This window comes from Haliotis rufescens, unplaced genomic scaffold, assembly GCF_023055435.1.
Source record: "Haliotis rufescens isolate VD_foot unplaced genomic scaffold, xgHalRufe1.0.p SCAF_51, whole genome shotgun sequence".
Classification (NCBI taxonomy): domain Eukaryota; kingdom Metazoa; phylum Mollusca; class Gastropoda; order Lepetellida; family Haliotidae; genus Haliotis; species Haliotis rufescens.
In genome coordinates, this window is record NW_025964235.1 from 1,817,853 (window position 1) to 1,837,368 (window position 19,516).

At 44.1% G+C, this 19,516-nt stretch overlaps 2 protein-coding genes across 5 annotated transcripts in view; one reads left to right on the top strand and one right to left on the bottom strand.

Annotated features, from left to right (window-relative positions):
• Window positions 1-3,631: 3,631 nt before the first annotated feature.
• On the top strand, window positions 3,632-10,217 carry LOC124140616. 2 transcript variants are annotated; one of them, XM_046508266.2, is made up of 2 exons: window positions 3,632-4,265; window positions 8,583-10,217. In XM_046508266.2, exon 2 carries the CDS (start codon window positions 8,586-8,588, stop codon window positions 9,528-9,530), a length of 945 nt encoding a protein of 314 aa, XP_046364222.2. In that variant the 5' UTR covers window positions 3,632-4,265; window positions 8,583-8,585; the 3' UTR covers window positions 9,531-10,217. The 2 variants fall into 2 exon arrangements, with proteins under 2 accessions (XP_046364222.2, XP_046364223.2); XM_046508267.2 differs by lacking the exon at window positions 3,632-4,265 and adding an exon at window positions 7,222-7,657.
• A 697-nt stretch (window positions 10,218-10,914) lies between these two features.
• LOC124140615 (acyl-coenzyme A thioesterase 1-like) overlaps window positions 10,915-19,516 on the bottom strand; it is a 32,463-nt gene continuing 23,861 nt past the window's right edge. For all 3 annotated transcript variants that reach the window (XM_046508264.2, XM_046508263.2, XM_046508265.2), the window contains exons 3-8: window positions 18,842-19,096; window positions 17,542-17,825; window positions 17,051-17,139; window positions 15,771-15,855; window positions 14,113-14,314; window positions 10,915-11,440 (exon numbers count right to left, since the gene is read on the bottom strand). In XM_046508264.2, the coding sequence (XP_046364220.2) occupies window positions 11,283-11,440; window positions 14,113-14,314; window positions 15,771-15,855; window positions 17,051-17,139; window positions 17,542-17,825; window positions 18,842-19,096 (1,073 nt within the window). In that variant the 3' untranslated portion in view covers window positions 10,915-11,282. The remainder of the gene's footprint in view (window positions 11,441-14,112; window positions 14,315-15,770; window positions 15,856-17,050; window positions 17,140-17,541; window positions 17,826-18,841; window positions 19,097-19,516) is intronic.

Here is a 19,516-nt window from a genome sequence, read left to right on the forward strand (position 1 = left end):
ATCCCCACCACGCACCTGTCACGTGACGCAAGGCACACCGCCCGGATGTATGGTAGTAGGTCTGTACCTTGGCTGCCATGGCAGTAGGTCTGATAGTGTACCTTGGTTACCATAGCAAGAGGTCTGATAGTGTACATTTGTTACCATGGCAGTAGGTCTGATAGTGTACCTTGGTTTACTACTACCATGGCAGTAGGTCTGAGAATGTACCTTGGGTGCCATGGCAGTAGGTCTGATAATGTACCTTGGTTACCATGGCAGTAGGTCTGATAGTGTACCTTGGTTACCATGGCAGTAGGTCTGATAGTGTACCTTGGTTACCATGACAGTAGGTCTGATAATGAACCTTTGGTGCCATGGCAGTAGGTCTGATAATGTACCTTGCTTACCATGGCAGTAGGTCTGATAGTGTACCTTGGTTACCATGGCAGTAGGTCTGATAGTGTACCTTGGTTACCATGACAGTAGGTCTGATAATGAACCTTTGGTGCCATGGCAGTAGGTCTGATAGTGTACCTTGGTTACCATGACAGTAAGTCTGATAGTGTACCTTGGTTACCATGGCAGTAGGTCTGATAGTGTACCTTGGTTACCATGGCAGTAGGTCTGATAATGAACCTTTGGTGCCATGGCAGTAGGTCTGATAGTGTACCTTGGTTACCATGGCAGTAGGTCTGATAATGTACCTTGATTACCATAGCAGTAGGTCTGATAGTGTAACTTGGTTACCATAGCAGTAGGTCTGATAGTGTAACTTGGTTACCATGACAGTAAGTCTGATAGTGTACCTTGGTTACCATAGCAAGAGGTCTGATAATGAACCTTTGTTACCATGGCAGTAGGTCTGATAGTGTACCTTGATTACCATAGCAGTAGGTCTGATAGTGTAACTTGGTTACCATGACAGTAAGTCTGATAGTGTACCTTGGTTACCATAGCAAGAGGTCTGATAATGAACCTTTGTTACCATGGCAGTAGGTCTGATAGTGTACCTTGATTACCATAGCAGTAGGTCTGATAGTGTAACTTGGTTACCATGACAGTAAGTCTGATAGTGTACCTTGGTTACCATAGCAGTAGGTCTGATAGTGTAACTTGGTTACCATGGCAGTAGGTCTGATAATGTACCTTGGTCACCATGGAAGTAGATCTGATAATGTAACTTGGTTACCATGGCAGTAGGTCTGATAGTGTACCTTGGTTACCATGGCAGTAGGTCTGATAGTGTACCTTGGTTACCATGGCAGTAGGTCTGATAGTGTACCTAGGTTACCATGGCAGTAGGTCTGATAGTGTACCTTGGTTACCATGGCAGTAGGTCTGATAATGTACCTTGGTTACCATGGCAGTAGGTCTGATAATGTACCTTGGTAACCATGGCAGTAGGTCTGATAGTGTACCTTGGTTACCATGGAAGTAGATCTGATAGTGTAACTTGGTTACCATGGCAGTAGGTCTGATAATGTACCTTGGTAACCATGGCAGTAGGTCTGATAATGTACCTTGGTCACCATGGAAGTAGATCTGATAGTGTAACTTGGTTACCATGGCAGTAGGTCTGATAATGTACCTTGGTAACCATGGCAGTAGGTCTGATAGTGTACCTTGGTTACCATGGAAGTAGATCTGATAGTGTAACTTGGTTACCATGGCAGTAGGTCTGATAGTGTTCCTTTGTTACCATGGCAGTAGGTCTGATAATGTACCTTGGTTACCATGGCAGTAGGTCTGATAGTGTACCTTGGTTACCATAGCAAGAGGTCTGATAGTGTACATTTGTTACCATGGCAGTAGGTCTGATAGTGTACCTTGGTTTACTACTACCATGGCAGTAGGTCTGAGAATGTACCTTGGGTGCCATGGCAGGAGGTCTGATAATGTACCTTGGTTACCATGGCATTAGGTCTGATAATGTACCTTGCTTACCATGGCAGTAGGTCTGATAGTGTACCTTGGTTACCATGGCAGTAGGTCTGATAGTGTACCTTGGTTACCATGACAGTAGGTCTGATAATGAACCTTTGGTGCCATGGCAGTAGGTCTGATAATGTACCTTGCTTACCATGGCAGTAGGTCTGATAGTGTACCTTGGTTACCATGGCAGTAGGTCTGATAGTGTACCTTGGTTACCATGACAGTAGGTCTGATAATGAACCTTTGGTGCCATGGCAGTAGGTCTGATAGTGTACCTTGGTTACCATGACAGTAAGTCTGATAGTGTACCTTGGTTACCATGGCAGTAGGTCTGATAGTGTACCTTGGTTACCATGGCAGTAGGTCTGATAATGAACCTTTGGTGCCATGGCAGTAGGTCTGATAGTGTACCTTGGTTACCATGGCAGTAGGTCTGATAATGTACCTTGATTACCATAGCAGTAGGTCTGATAGTGTAACTTGGTTACCATAGCAGTAGGTCTGATAGTGTAACTTGGTTACCATGACAGTAAGTCTGATAGTGTACCTTGGTTACCATAGCAAGAGGTCTGATAATGAACCTTTGTTACCATGGCAGTAGGTCTGATAGTGTACCTTGATTACCATAGCAGTAGGTCTGATAGTGTAACTTGGTTACCATGACAGTAAGTCTGATAGTGTACCTTGGTTACCATAGCAAGAGGTCTGATAATGAACCTTTGTTACCATGGCAGTAGGTCTGATAGTGTACCTTGATTACCATAGCAGTAGGTCTGATAGTGTAACTTGGTTACCATGACAGTAAGTCTGATAGTGTACCTTGGTTACCATAGCAGTAGGTCTGATAGTGTAACTTGGTTACCATGGCAGTAGGTCTGATAATGTACCTTGGTCACCATGGAAGTAGATCTGATAATGTAACTTGGTTACCATGGCAGTAGGTCTGATAGTGTACCTTGGTTACCATGGCAGTAGGTCTGATAGTGTACCTTGGTTACCATGGCAGTAGGTCTGATAGTGTACCTAGGTTACCATGGCAGTAGGTCTGATAGTGTACCTTGGTTACCATGGCAGTAGGTCTGATAATGTACCTTGGTAACCAGGACTGTGTGGTATACATACAAGCATACATGACAATATCACCCCTCACATACAAGCACACATGACGATGTCACCCCTCAAATACTTGTATGTGAGGGATGACATCGTCATGTATGCTTGTATGTGAGGGATGACATCGTCATGTATGCTTGTATGTGAGGGGTGACTTCGTCATGTATGCTTCTGTGTGAGGGGTGACTTCGTCATGTATGCTTCTGTGTGAGGGGTGACTTCGTCATGTATGCTTCTGTGTGAGGGGTGACTTCGTCATGTATGCTTCTGTGTGAGGGGTGATATACATGACGATGTCTCCCGTCACATACAAGCATACATTACGATGTCACCCCCAAATACATGCATACATGACGATGTCATCCCTCAGATACAAGCATACCTGACGATGTCATCCCTCACATACAAGCTTACATGACGATGTCTCCCCTCAAATACAAGCATACATGACCCCTACAAGCACCGTCAGTCCGCAGGGGGCGGGAGTCGGGGCGGGGATTGGTCACTCTCTGGATCTGGGTGCACCCCCTCAATCTAAATCTTGCCCCCTCCACCGTCAGTCCGCAGGGGACGGGAGTCGAGAGTCGGGGCTGGGAATGTTCGGTGCCTGGATCTGGTTGCATGACACAACCTAATCCCGTCAAATGAGCTCTCACAAGTCAATGTTGAGAGAGCCGGGCACGGCCACAACGCTTATGCCAACACAAAGCCTTTAAAGGTGTCATTCATGGGAGCTTCTGGTGCATTATAAGTAGACAACGAACGTAACCCCGCTAAGCGGCTCGGGCAAGTGGTGAAAGGGCTTATTGCAACATTACACCAAAGCATTATTATCGGAGTCTTAGGAAGGACTCTCCAAGAAGTGGTCTCAGTGATCATCGTCAGCGTGGACGGCAAATAGAAATAAGCGAGCCTCCAGCCAGGTCCAGTCCGGGTGGTAAAAAGGATGGCCATGTATACAGGCAACTGCACGTGGAAGGGGTCACATCCAGAAACAAGCTGTAGTATGTTTGTACACGGACATTGCTGAACTGTATGTTCTTTCAGAGTGGATTACTGTTGTGGTTAACACGACCCTGTTGCACTGAGCGTCATCTAGCCTCGCGGTGTCCTTACTTAGACAAGACAGTTCCTCTGTCGGGCCTCCTGGAACCAATGTCAACACAAGAATGGCAACGTTCACTGTGACGTAATTCTCCGCCGTTGTGAACTGCGTACAGTGATCCGGTCATACCACAGTAAGTATTCATATATATGTCCGACTTCACTGACTTCACTGACTTCACTGACTGGCCGCCCGTCGAGGCTCTGTGCTGCTGGATGATCCCTGGAGTGAGCTAAGTTTTCCCCAGCCATCTACACCTACACCACCACGTTCTCCCCACGCAGACCACACGCGTGTTAAACCATGGAGAGTCCTCCGGGACGACTCAAAGATATATATCACTGATATATGTATTATATATTATATATATTATAGTCAATGTGTAAAATGTGATTCACTTAGGCAATTTATCAAATTCCTAAATATGTCATTTAACAATTTGACAGAAATATATGTCCTTTTATTTGACAGATTGACTAAAACTTATTAAGAAATTCAAAAGGGCTTCAAACGCCACAAAAGTCTAATTTTCCGAGAATTAGAAGCTAAAAATATATAAAAATATACATTGACTTTCGTTTTAATTTAATCCTATCATTTCCAGGTGATGAAAATTTACACCAACACATGCGTGCGTGCGTGCGTGCTCGCGTTATAACACGAAGCGTGGGAAACATCCCCGGGAACGTGGGCTAGCAGATTGCATTAGCATGGAGTACATTTCAAGTATATACAGTTCAATACAATTTTCACCTGAATGACGGTGACAAGGTGTCTCTGTGTTAGACTATTCAATCCATTACACGATGAGCACAAATATACACTGGTCATTCAGATCTGCACAAAGTGCATAAACATGAACTGAAGGCAGCATGTGGTATCGGAGACACTCTCAGTGTGGGTAGATATAAAGTGTTGTCAGGACTGACAGAGAGACAATCAGGCTGGTAGAAGGCAGTGTTATGGCTGGTGTATATAGAAGCCACTGTTACACTGCCATATAGAATGAATACATGACACTTTTTAATGGATAATAACTTGTGTATTCTTTGTGACGACGTTTCGAGGCGATTTCTTTCCCCTTTAGAAGAACCAGCCCTAGAACGTCGTCACACAGAATACACAAGTACTTACCGATAAGAAAGTGTCGTGTATTCATGTTCTTCACACTTTGTATATACAATGTATACAAGGCAGTGTTACAGCTGGTATATATACAATGTATACAAGGCAGTGTTACAGCTGGTATATATACAATGTATACAAGTCACTGTTACAGCTGGTGTATATACAATGTATACAAGTCACTGTTACAGCTGGTGTATATACAATGTATACAAGGCAGTGTTACAGCTGGTATATATACAATGTATACAAGTCACTGTTACAGCTGGTGTATATACAATGTATACAAGGCAGTGTTACAGCTGGTATATATACAATGTATACAAGGCACTGTTACAGCTGGTGTATATACAATGTATACAAGTCACTGTTATAGCTGGTATATATACAATGTATACAAGGCATTGTTACAGCTGGTATATATACAATGTATACAAGGCATTGTTACAGTCAGTATATATACAATGTATACAAGGCATTGTTACAGCCAGTATATATACAATGTATACAAGTCATTGTTACAGCTATTATATATACAATGTATACAAGTCTCTGTTACAGCTGGTATATATACAATGTATACAAGGCATTGTTACAGCCAGTATATATACAATGTATACAAGGCATTGTTACAGCCAGTATATATACAATGTATACAAGGCACTGTTACAGCTAGTATATATACAATGTATACAAGTCATTGTTACAGCTAGTATATATACAATGTATACAAGTCATTGTTACAGCTATTATATATACAATGTATACAAGTCGTTGTTTCAGCTGGTGTATATACAATGTATACAAGCCACTGTTACAGCTGGTATATATACAATATATACAAGTTAGTGTTTCAGCTGGTATATATACAATGTATACAGTTCATTGTTACAGCCAGTATATATACAATGTATACAGTTCATTGTTACAGCCAGTATATATACAATGCAAACAGTTCATTGTTACAGCCAGTATATATACAATGTATACAAGGCACTGTTACAGCTAGTATATATACAATGTATACAAGGCGTTGTTACAGCTAGTATATATACAATGTATACAAGTCATTGTTACAGCTAGTATATATACACTGTATACAAGTCACTGTTACAGCTAGTATATATACACTGTATACAAGTCACTGTTACAGTCGGTGTTTATACAAGTCGATGTTTCAGCGATCTGTCGTCAGGCTAGCCTCCATTAGAACTGTGACCACACCAAGATTCCTGTGTTTGTCGTGGTGCGTTTAGAAACGTATTGCTTTGATCATGTCAATCTGGTGTTTTACTTGCCGTCATCGTACAGCGTGATTCTTACGATACACTGTCCCTTGGGTTTCTATCTACCAAATGTCACGAATGAATCATGTTGGTACGTTGCTGTAAGTGAACGCTAAGTGAGTGTGTGGTACAGGCGGGGCCTACAAATCATGTAAATTAAATATCTGTTTATAAATGTGAGCACTCTCTCTGCTGTCGCCCCTCGACCAGCCACTTGTCAACACTGTCACCGACAGTCAATCAACTGCTCCGAGACAGTGCAGCCTTCACGCGCGTTTCACCTAGCACCCACTAATGGCGACTAATTCCTCTGCCCCACTGTGCGTGCTGTTAATTAGTACCTCAAATCCTTGAAAAGACGCCCAGGTGCTCTATTTATTTCAGAGATGTCTTACATCCGGCGCCTCTTTCTAAGTTACGTAAACACTTTAATTCACTTGAAGATGGAGCGTGTATCATGAATAAGACGTGTGTGGTTTGCATCTTCTATGATAGCAGTTTTCGTTTCAATATTACTTTATTAGATAACGTTCAGGCATAATTTCGTTGATTTTAACACGGCGTATATTCAAGACAGGCGTGTATTCCATCAGACCCGGGGTGTATTCAAGGCAGGCGTGTATTCTATCAGACCCGGGGTGTATTCAAGGCAGGCGTGTATTAAAGGCAGGCGTGTATTCTAACATACCCGGGGTGTATTCAAGGCAGGCGTGTATTCTAACAGACCCGGGGTGTATTCAAGGCAGACGTGTATTCTATCAGACCCGGCGTGTATTCAAGGCAGGCGTGCATTCTATCAGACCCGGGTTGTATTCAAGACAGGCGGGTATTCTATCAGACCCGGGGTTTATTCAAGATAGGCGGGTATTCTATCAGACCCGGGGTGTATTCAAGACAGGCGGGTATTCAGGGATCTACGGTACTTCTGCACCTTGCTCTGGCCGTCTGTGTAGATGCAATCTCTCCCTGGCCCACTCCACCGTAGTGTAGATGCTATCTGTGGGAAACGTCAATGTGTTGTTGATGTCGATGGTCGCGGTGCAGTTGTGAAGGCTTGCAGTGGCTGTGACCCGTTACACTGCCGACACCTGATGGCTAATGCCTCCATTACGAGGTATTGTACGTTTCATGGTCTCTCTGGTACTCTATTGTCTGCAATGTTTGTATGTGTCCATTCGTTCAAATAGCATCTTCATACAGAAGTATGCTTGAGAGTCTCAACAGTTGATGGTTGAACATGTCTTGAATCCTATCATATATTTTCAATCGAAGGGAAAGCCAATTTGCATCATTTTCAGATGAAATTTGATTTTAAGTGTATTTAATAAAGGTGAAGTTTTCTGCCCCTCATATATGGGGAAAAGGGAAGTATTGAAAGTTGTTATGATAAGCCTGGAGAATTACATCAATAGAATTGGCTTCTTTCTTTTTCATTTTCCGACAAATAAATATTGCACATAATCTGAACAAACTCAAAGAAATTGTTTAACGCCGAAGTCAACAATATTCCAACTATATTAGGGTGTCCTGTATTTAAATCGGGACAAACCAGTGATCGATATTATGAGCAACATCTCACAAGGTCGGGGTATGTTAACACACTATCAACCAAGTCACCTGCGGCTTACAACCAGCATATGCAGATGAAAACATATTCTAATCCACAGGGATATCCTTCGTGTCAGATATAATACACTCACCTTTAATCATAATTGTGTCACCAATAATAGAGTCAGCGCTTTCTGTTGCCACAAATATATGCCTACTGCTAGCCTGTCTCACAGTCCCTGAACCATATTATTTTCCCTTCCGCCCAGCCCTTTCCGTACTACAAAAGCCCTAAATAAAGCAAGTCTAGATTTTCCACAGGTTCAGGTTCTGAATCTTCCACTCACTGGGGTTATTTTTCAATTTAAATGAAGTTGTTAGTTAAAATCTTTTTTTTTTAAAATCAGAGACTAAGTGTCAGTGTTGCCTACTGCTCCTGTAGACAAATACCAGTCTCCATTAACTCACATGTAGTGTTGTATTTATTCCAGGTGATGGCGGTTGACATGAGCATGACAGAGCGCCTGATGCGCCAGAAGAACGCGACTCTCCAGAGGCAACTGGAGGTGACGCTCCGAATCCTGGACAAGGAGGACCGGATCTCCCAGCAGCAGCATGTGAAGGTATTCCAGGAGTACAGCCACTTCCTGCGGGATCTCTCAGTCAGATGCACCGGGCTCGACACCTACTCCCAGCCCGACACGCGTGCCATGAGGAAAAACTCAGCCTTGAAGGACAGACGTCTTTCTGTGATTCCAATTGAGGACGGAACACAGGGCCAGAACCAAACACCAGCCAGTCCGCGAATACCGAGGCCGTCCACTGTGGTAGTTCCTGTGGAGGTCAAGAGAGCCAGTTCAGCACGACGTCACCTCAGTCCGGAGAGACAGGAGCCGAGGTTCACAACATGTATGGAAGTTTTAGATGATATAATCCAAAACCATTCTTTGAGAAAAAAGCCAAATAGACAGAGGAAAATCGGTCTAATAATGCCAGCCTATGTGGCTGGGGAGGGCAAACCTGTGCCATACACCCCAAGACACAATGAGGAACACATAACTGCGGGTAAATACCACCCTGTCCATATCCGCCCCACCAGCAGCTACATCGCACAAGGGGGGAGGGGCAACACGGACATCAAGTCACGCCCACACACTGCGCAGCCTCAGCGGTCAGCTGGGAGACAGACCTCCCAGATGGCCTCTATTCCCATCACTGAAGAGACCTGGAGGTCGAACCCTGCCAACCAGAGACCCCGAAGACCCAAGTCAGCACCGTCTAAGTACGAGATGTCTGGGCGATCTCCAGCCGTGCCTCGTCAACAGGTGGCCGGCATCATGGCAGAGATGAAGAGCAGGAGTGCAGCTACCAGGGCCATGCTTAGTCGCAGCAAGAAGCTGAACAACTACATTGCCAGCCTGGCCTGGCCAAGTGCATAACGATACCCAGTGTGGCATAGCTGGCCAAACATTTAACGATACCCAGGATGATCTATTCTGGACTAAATAAATGTTACCAAGGTTGGACGTTGGAAATCGTCTGCTGTCTGTCGTTCACTGTAAACAAGTGACACAGGTGCTCTTCGGATTGTGAGAATGAACAGGTATATGTGAGCAGAAGATCCACTGTTCCTAGGGGAGTGGAGCTAGCTTGTGCTTCATAGTGGCTGCTCCGGGAATACAAACACCAGAGCCAGGTCTAATGTCGGTGTCATTGCTAGACCACCCCAGTTGTTGTAGATGTGTTCAGGGCTGTCGGGGAACCACCCATGGAGAGATGTGTCCGGTATATCCATATGATGTTTCACTGTCTTGTCCTACCTGTATATAGTGATTTTCACAATGACTGATTGTACCAGTGGACACCAGAGACAGCAACCCACCCCTGTGTTTTGATATTTTATTAATTTGCACTGATTACAGACAACATACAACAGACAACAGACAAATATTTTCTTGTGTGATTTTTTTTCAGTTGTCATCAAATGACCAGTGCCCATGTTACTGTTTGGGGCGTCCAACATGAGACTGCCTGGTTTCTTGTAGATGTTAAACTGTTAGTTGGTCCAGTGTGCCTTTGTCCAAGGGTCGAAGGCCTGAACGACAATAAATTTGTATTACTTGTCACTGATTTATTGTAACAGCAGACCTACTGATAACATCAGACCCTGCGTACTAGTATCTAGGCTGAGGTCAACCCAGGAAATGACATTTTGGACACACATGCACCGTCAGTGCTGAAAATCATGGGTAGACATGGAACTTATCGGGTTACACTTCTCCATGTTGCCTCTACACAGGCAGGTCAGACATAAATGAGACACAGGCAACAAATGCAACAACCAACACTTGTGAATATTATAGCATCAACATGGTTCTGTGCCAAGTCATCTTCACACACCAGGGGGCACGGGTGGCCCAGTCATCTAAGGCACCACAATTCGTTGTGCAGAGTTGCGTCCCTTGGGCACGCCAGAAACCCATGATTGTGGGTTCGAATCCCGGTTTGCCCCGATTATGTTTCTAGGTTTGTCAGCACCATACTTGTGCTCGCAGGTTTCACCGAAGTGGTAAACATCTGAGACCTGCATTGCTTCGGGCTTTCCTCCCACATTAAGCTGACAGGCCGTGATATAACTGGAATACATTTAAAAGCTGCGTTAAACCCAAATCACTCACTCACTCACTCACTCCCTCAATTCACACACCAGCTCTATGTTCCTGCTTGTTTTAGTTTAGGAACTGTGTACTGACATTGTAAACAGCTCGCGGGACATAGCAACACTATGATTACAATAGGTGATCTAGTGGACAACAAAGCCCAAAGTTCCCATATGTTTTTTACAATCAAAATTCTCAGGAAAATAATATTACAAAGTTAGTGTAATTGCAAGATCTCCATGTTAAATGACCAGTAAATCCTGCTTATAGTTCATCCTTGAACAATACAGGAACAACAGGAAGGCAAGTAATCTCGGAGATGTTTGACAATTTGGATGAATAATTCTGCTTATCAAATGGCAGCGTAAAGACAAACAACTTTGTCCTGATTGGTGATCGTCTGAAGTTTAACACTAACAGGCATCTACCAGTACTGGCAATGTCACACAACTCTTTAACCTTGGATGCCATTACACGCAGCGTAGAGCTGAATTTGGCAACATGATGAAGGGTGTGGTTGGTGGGCCACCATCAAAGAGAACTCTTCATGTGACTGGTTCCCTTTTGGTCCGGACCTTGACCTTGACCTTGACCCAGATGTAAATGCAGGAAGTCCAGTGTTTTGTGCCAGGCATCCTCTTGAGCATGTGCATGAGGCCTGGGAGACCCTCCCCACACCAAGTTTATTCCTGGAACCAGCAACATGAGGAATAGAGCACGATGTACACAGAACACAAGCTGTTCAGCTTTTGTCTTGTTTGGGTTTCTACACTGCACTCAGCAATATTCCAGCTGTATGACAGTAGACTGTAAATAATCCATTCTCGACAAGACAATCCAGGGATTGATAATATGGACAGCTCACACAATCAAACAATTCTGACCACTGAAGCCATTAGGTCGCATCTTAGACCCAGTATAGGGTGCTAGGCATCAGTGGTAGCCGGGTTTAACAGCAAGGACAGTTTGTTTGTTATTTAACACTGCTCTCAGTAATATCCCAGCTATGCGACAGTGGTCTGTAAATAATCAAATCTGGACAATCTAGTGATTGACATCATGAGCATCAATCCATGCAATTGGGATACGATGACATGGATCAACCAAGTCAGCAAGACTGACCACCGATCCCGCTAGTCGCCTCTTACGAGAAGCATAGTCGCCTCTTACGACAAGCATGGGTTGCTGAAGACCTATTCTGACACAGATCTTCACAGCATACACTGGCAGAAGGTAGTGGCTAACAATACAAGTGTTGTGCATTTTCTATATCAGGGTGGATTACAATACAGGTGTTGTACAGTGACTATATCAGGGTGGATTACAATACTGGTGTAATGCAGTGAATATATCAGGGTGGAATATAATACAGGTGTTGTGCAGTGACTATATCAGGGTGGATTACAATACAGGTGTTGTACAGTGACTATATCAGGGTGGATTACAATACTGGTGTAATGCAGTGACTATATCAGGGTGGAATATAATACAAGTGTTGTGCAGTGACTATATCAGGGTGGATTACAATACAGGTGTTGTGCAGTGACTATATCAGGGTGGATTACAATATAGGTGTTGTGCAGTGACTATATCAGGGTGGATTACAATACAGGTGTTGTGCAGTGACTATATCAGGGTGGATTACAATACGGGTGTTGTGCAGTGACTGTATCCAGGTGGATTACAATACAGGTGTTGTGCAGTGACTGTATCAGGGTTGATTACAATACAGGTGTAATGCAGTTACTATATCAGGGTGGATTACAATACAGATTTTGTGCAGTGACTATATCAGGGTGTATTGCAATACTGGTGTAATGCAGTGATTATATTAGGGTGGATTATAATGCAGGTGTTGTGCAGTGTCTATATCAGGGTGGATTACAATACAGGTGTAATGCAGTGACTATATCAGGGTGGATTACAATACAGGTTTTGTGCAGTGACTATATCAGGGTGGATTACAATACTGGTGTAATGCAGTGACTATATCAGGGTGGATTATATACAGGTGTTGTGCAGTGTCTATATCAGGGTGGATTACAATACTGGTGTAATGCAGTGACTATATCAGGGTGGATTATAATACAGGTGTTGTGCAGTGTCTTTATCAGGGTGGATTACAATACGGGTGTAATGCAGTGACTATGTCAGGTTGGATTACAATACAGGTGTTGTGCAGTGACTATATAAGGGTGGATTAAAATACAGGTGTTGTGCAGTGACTATATCAGGGTGGATTACAAAACAGGTGTTATGCAGTATATCAGGGTGGATTACAATACAGGTGTTATGCAGTGACTATATCAGGTTTGATTACAATACAGGTTTTGTGCAGTGACTATATCAGGGTGGATTACAATACAGGTGTTATGCAGTGACTATATCAGGTTTGATTACAATACAGGTTTTGTGCAGTGTCTATATCAGGGTGGATTACAATCCTCAAAATTTAGCAACGACAACCAATCCCCAAACTGTAACACTAACAACACAAAATGCAGCGCTGACAACCAATTCCCAATATGCAGCACTGACAACCAATCCCAAATATACAACACTGACAACCAATCCCCAATATGCAGTGCTGACAACCAATCCCCAATATGCAGCACTGACAACCAATTCCCAATATGCAGCACTGACAACCAATCCCAAATATACAACACTGACAACCAATCCCCAATATGCAGTGCTGACAACCAATCCCAAATATACAACACTGACAACCAATCCCCAATATGCAGCACTGACAACCAATCCCAAATATACAACACTGACAACCAATCCCCAATATGCAGTGCTGACAACCAATCCCAAATATGCAGCACTAACAACCAATCCCAAATATACAATACTGACAACCAATCCCCAATATGCAGCACTAACAACCAATCCCAAATATACAATACTGACAACCAATCCCCAATATGCAGCGCTGACAACCAATTCCCAATATACAACACTGACAACCAATCCCCAATATGCAGCACTAACAACCAATTCCCAATATGCAGCCCTGACAACCAATCCCCAATATGCAGGGCTGACAACCAATCCCCAATATACAACACTGACAACCAATCCCCAATATGCAGCGCTGACAACCAATCCCAAATATGCAGCACTAACAACCAATTCCCAAAATGCAGCCCTGACAACCAAAATCCCCAATGTACAACACTGACAACCAACAACAATATGCAGCGCTGACAACCAATCCCTAATATGCAGCACTAACAACCAATCCCCAATATGCAGCGCTGACAACCAATCGGCAATATGCAGCACTGACAACCAATCCCCAATATGCAGTGCTGACAACCAATGCCCAAACGTATGAGTGACACACTCGAGTCACCTGCAACTTTGTGGAATGAGGAGTAGCAGTGAGGTGTGTAGGGCGGCTCGATCAGGTGGCCTGTGCCAGGGTAGAACTTCATCTCCACCTTCTTCCTCTTCTCTACTGGTAGTGAATTCACTGTGGCCTTGGCACCCTGCACGTTCCACGACTGATCATCTTCTCCGTAGAGCAACAGGAACCGGGCTTCACTCTGCCAAATCTGGATCACAGATCACACACTCACAGAACACATCCACATGAGTGACACACTGGATGACAGATCACACACTCACATAACACATCCACATGAGTGACACACTGGATCACAGATCACACACTCTCAGAACACATCCACATGAGTGACACACTGGATCACAGATCACACACTCACAGAACACATCCACATGAGTGACACACTGGATCACAGATCACACACTCTCAGAACACATCCACATGAGTGACACACTGGATCACAGATCACACACTCACATAACACATCCACATGAGTGAAACACTGGATCACAGATCACACACTCACAAAACACATCCACATGAGTGACACACTGGATCACAGATCACACACTCACATAACACATCCACATGAGTGACACACTGGATCACAGATCACAAACTCTCACATAACACATCCACATGAGTGACACACTGGATCACAGATCACACACTCTCAGAACACATCCACATGAGTGACACACTGGATCACAGATCACACACTCACATAACACATCCACATGAGTGACATGCTGGATCACAGATCACACACTCTCAGAACACATCCACATGAGTGACACACTGGATCACAGATCACACACTCACATAACACATCCACATGAGTGACACACTGGATCACAGATCACACACTCACAGAACACATCCACATGAGTGACATGCTGGATCACAGATCACACACTCAAAGAACACATCCACCTGAGTGACACACTGGATCACAGATCACACACTCACAGAACACATCCACATGAGTGACACACTGGATCACAGATCACACACTCACAGAACACATCCACATGAGTGACATGCTGGATCACAGATCACACACGCAAAGAACACATCCACCTGAGTGACACACTGGATCACAGATAACACACTCACAGAACACATCCACATGAGTGACACACTGGATCACAGATCACACACTCACAGAACACATCAACACGAGTGACATGCTGTATCACAGATCATACACTCACAAAACACATCCACATGAGTGACACACTGGATCACAGATCACACACTCACATAACACATCCACATGAGTGACACACTGGATCACAGATCACACACTCACATAACACATCCACATGAGTGACACACTGGATCACAGATCACACACTCACAAAACACATCCACATGAGTGACATGCTGTATCACAGATCATACACTCACAAAACACATCCACATGAGTGACATGCTGTATCACAGATCACAAACTCTCAGAACACATCCACATGAGTGACATGCTGTATCACAGATCACACACTCACAGAACACATCCACATGAGTGACATGCTGTATCACAGATCACACACTCACAGAACACATCCACATGAGTGACACACTGGATCACAGATCACACACTCACAAAACACACTGCCATGACACCTACGAGACATCACACGAGACGGGCATAGTTGACTCACGGGATGAGTGACATGCTCCCAGCCGGGGTAGGCATCTCGAGTGATCACACCAGCATCTGTAAACACTACCCTACTCACATCTAATCTGAAATGAAACCCAAGCACAAACACTGATAAACACCAAGGACTGCAAGGTATTATCGGTACACCGGTATATTGCAATAATAATTTCAAACTATACCTTTTGCAATTTTTTGTGCACAAGGCAAACACACGAGACACACACAACAATACACACATGAGACATATACAACAATACACACACATACGAGACAAATACAACAGTACACACACATGAGACACATACAACAATACACACACATGAGACACATACAACAATACACACACATGAGACACATACAACAATTCACACACATGAGACACATACAACACTACACACACACATGAGACACATACAACAATACACACATACACACATGAGACACATACAACAATACACACATACACACATACAACAATACACACATGAGACACATACAACAATTCACACACATGAGACACATACAACACTACACACACACATGAGACACATACAACAATACACACATACACACATGAGACACATACAACAATACACACATGAGACACATACAACAATACACACATGAGACACATACAACAATACACACACATGAGACACATACAACAATACACACACATGAGACACATACAACAATACACACACATGAGACACATACAACAATACACACACATGAGACACATACAACAATACACACATGAGACACATACAACAATTCACACACATGAGACACATACAACACTACACACACACATGAGACACATACAACAATACACACATACACACATGAGACACATACAACAATACACACATGAGACACATACAACAATACACACATGAGACACATACAACAATTCACACACATGAGACACATACAACAATACACACACATGAGACACATACAACAATACACACATACACACATGAGACACACATACAACAATACACACATACACACATGAGACACACATACACACATGAGACACATACAACAATACACACATACACACATGAGACACACATACACACATGAGACACACACACACACATGAGACACATACAACAATACACAAACACATGAGACAAACATCAAATAATACACACACACATGAGGCACATACAACAATACACACATACACACATGAGACACACATACACACATGAGACACACATACACACATGAGACACACATACAAGGCTGAACGTGCTCAGCTCTTACTCCACTCCCTTGATGTCATCGCCACCGATTCTCTTCAGGTCAGAAAATGTGAAGGCCATGGCACCACTGATGCTGACAACTGCCGTCACCTGAATGGGAAGAAACAACTCCGCTTCATGAACAGCTTCAACAATGAATAGACATTTACTTTATTTGTTTGTTGTTTACCGCCACAATAATCAATACTCCAGCTGAAGTTGGCAGCCAGTAAAGGTTCAAGTCATGACCAGACAAACCAAGTGACCCAGTATGACCACCTGCTCTAGTGAGTCAACTCTAACAAGCATCGGGGCATAATATATGCAAGAATTCCATGCTTTGTCAAGTTTGTATGCTCTGATGTTTTTGAACCTTGGCTTTGTAGCTGAAGAAAAACCATCACTCTAAAAACAAATCATATTTCTAGAAATAATGTGTATTATATATCATGGTACATATGATCCAAATCTTTAAAAACAATACAAACTGACAATCATCCCACAACCACCAACCTTTGGGGAAAATGTCGCCATAAGCATGGCCAGTTCCGCACCCTTGGAGACCCCAATGACTCCGATGCCGGTCAAATAGACGGCGGAATGACTCTGCAGCCAGTCCACAGCATCAAGGAAGTAATCTAGGTCAAGCTCTTCCAGATTCTTTGTAAGGTCATCATATCCTAGGTAGCCGAGAGCCAAAGCAGCAAACCCATGGGACGCTAAAAGTGCCGCTCTGGTCTCAACTAAACCTCCCGTGGAGCCGAACATATCAATCACTCCTGGAAAAGGACCATCGCCTGTAGACAAAACAGACACACTACAGTCACTGTCAAACATCTCACACACACACACACACACACACACACACACACACACACACACACACACACACACACACACACACACACGGATCCGTATCAAGCTTGACAACAGTGTAAGAATCTACATCAAAACATCACTACAGGCAAGTTGTTATCCATAGAGTTTTCTTGTCACTCAAATATTGCTGCACATAACACCTGCATACATGTAACACCTGTGCACATGTTACATGCAGGGATAGACTTCAGGAACTTGAATGAACTTGCACAAGGTGTATTGACCTGAGAACCTGGTTGCACCAGACAAACCCAGGTCCCATCAGTTATCAAAGTTGAAACATAGGTGCATAAACTAGTCAAAATAAACAAAATCTCTGATGACTGTGTCATGATTTTACATAAATGAATGAGAAAACACAAGAGGAACATATGAAAATATTCTTGCAGTACCCAGTTTGATGACACCTGCGCACATGTAACACCTGCACACATTGAATGCCTGCATTCCTGGAAAACCTGCCTACCTGGAACACCTGCGTACACGGAACACCTGCGCACATTGAATGCCTGCATTCCTGGAAAACCTGCCTACCTGGAACACATGCCTATCTGGAACACCTGTGCACATGTAACACCTGCGCACATTGAATGCCTGCCTACCTGGAACACATGCCTACCTGGAACACCTGCGCAAATTGAATGCCTGCATTCCTGGAACACCTGCGTACATGTAACACCTGCGCACATTGAATGCCTGCCTACCTGGAACACCTGCACACATTGAATGCCTGTATTCCTGGAAAACCTGCCTACCTGGAACACCTGCGCACATTAAATGCCTGCCTATGTATAACACCTGCCTACCTGGAACATCTGCCCACTTATAACACCTGCCTACCTAGAACACATGCCCACTTATAACACCTGCCTACATATAACACCTGCCTACGTATAACACCTGCGTACATGGAACACCTGTGTTACCTGCTTACCTGCTGGCAGGAACAATGTGCCCCTCAGTCTTCCCTCTCGCACAGCGATCCTCCTGACACTGCTGGCCTTGTACCACCGCTCTGCCGTTGCCGTGACAATAGCCGACACATCACAATGGTCTAAGTCCAGGTGGCCTTCTAGCAGAGAGAAGTGCACTGAAAATGGCTCTGCGACATCCCTCTTGCTGAGACGGGCCGTGGGGGACTCCCCTGGTGCCGGCGTCATACTCCACATGAGGCCCATGCCGTCCACCCCTGCAGTGAGTGAGGGAGTGAGTGAGTGAGTTTGTAGAGTGTAGGACACAGGGGTGTAGTGTAGGACACAGGGGTGTAGTGTAGTACACAGGGGTGTAGTGTAGGACACAGTGGTGTAGTGTAGGACACAGTGGTGTAGTGTAGGACACGGGTGTGTAGTGTGGGACACAGTGGTGTAGTGTGGGACACAGTGGTGTAGTGTAGGACACAGTGGTGTAGTGTAGGACACGGGTGTGTAGTGTGGGACACAGTGGTGTAGTGTAGGACACAGTGGTGTAGTGTAGGATACAGGGGTGTAGTGTAGGACACAGGGGTGCAGTGTAGGACACAGGGGTGTAGTGTAGGACACAGGGGTGCAGTGTAGGACACAGGGGTGTAGTGTAGGACACAGGGGTGTAGTGTAGGACACAGGGGTGTAGT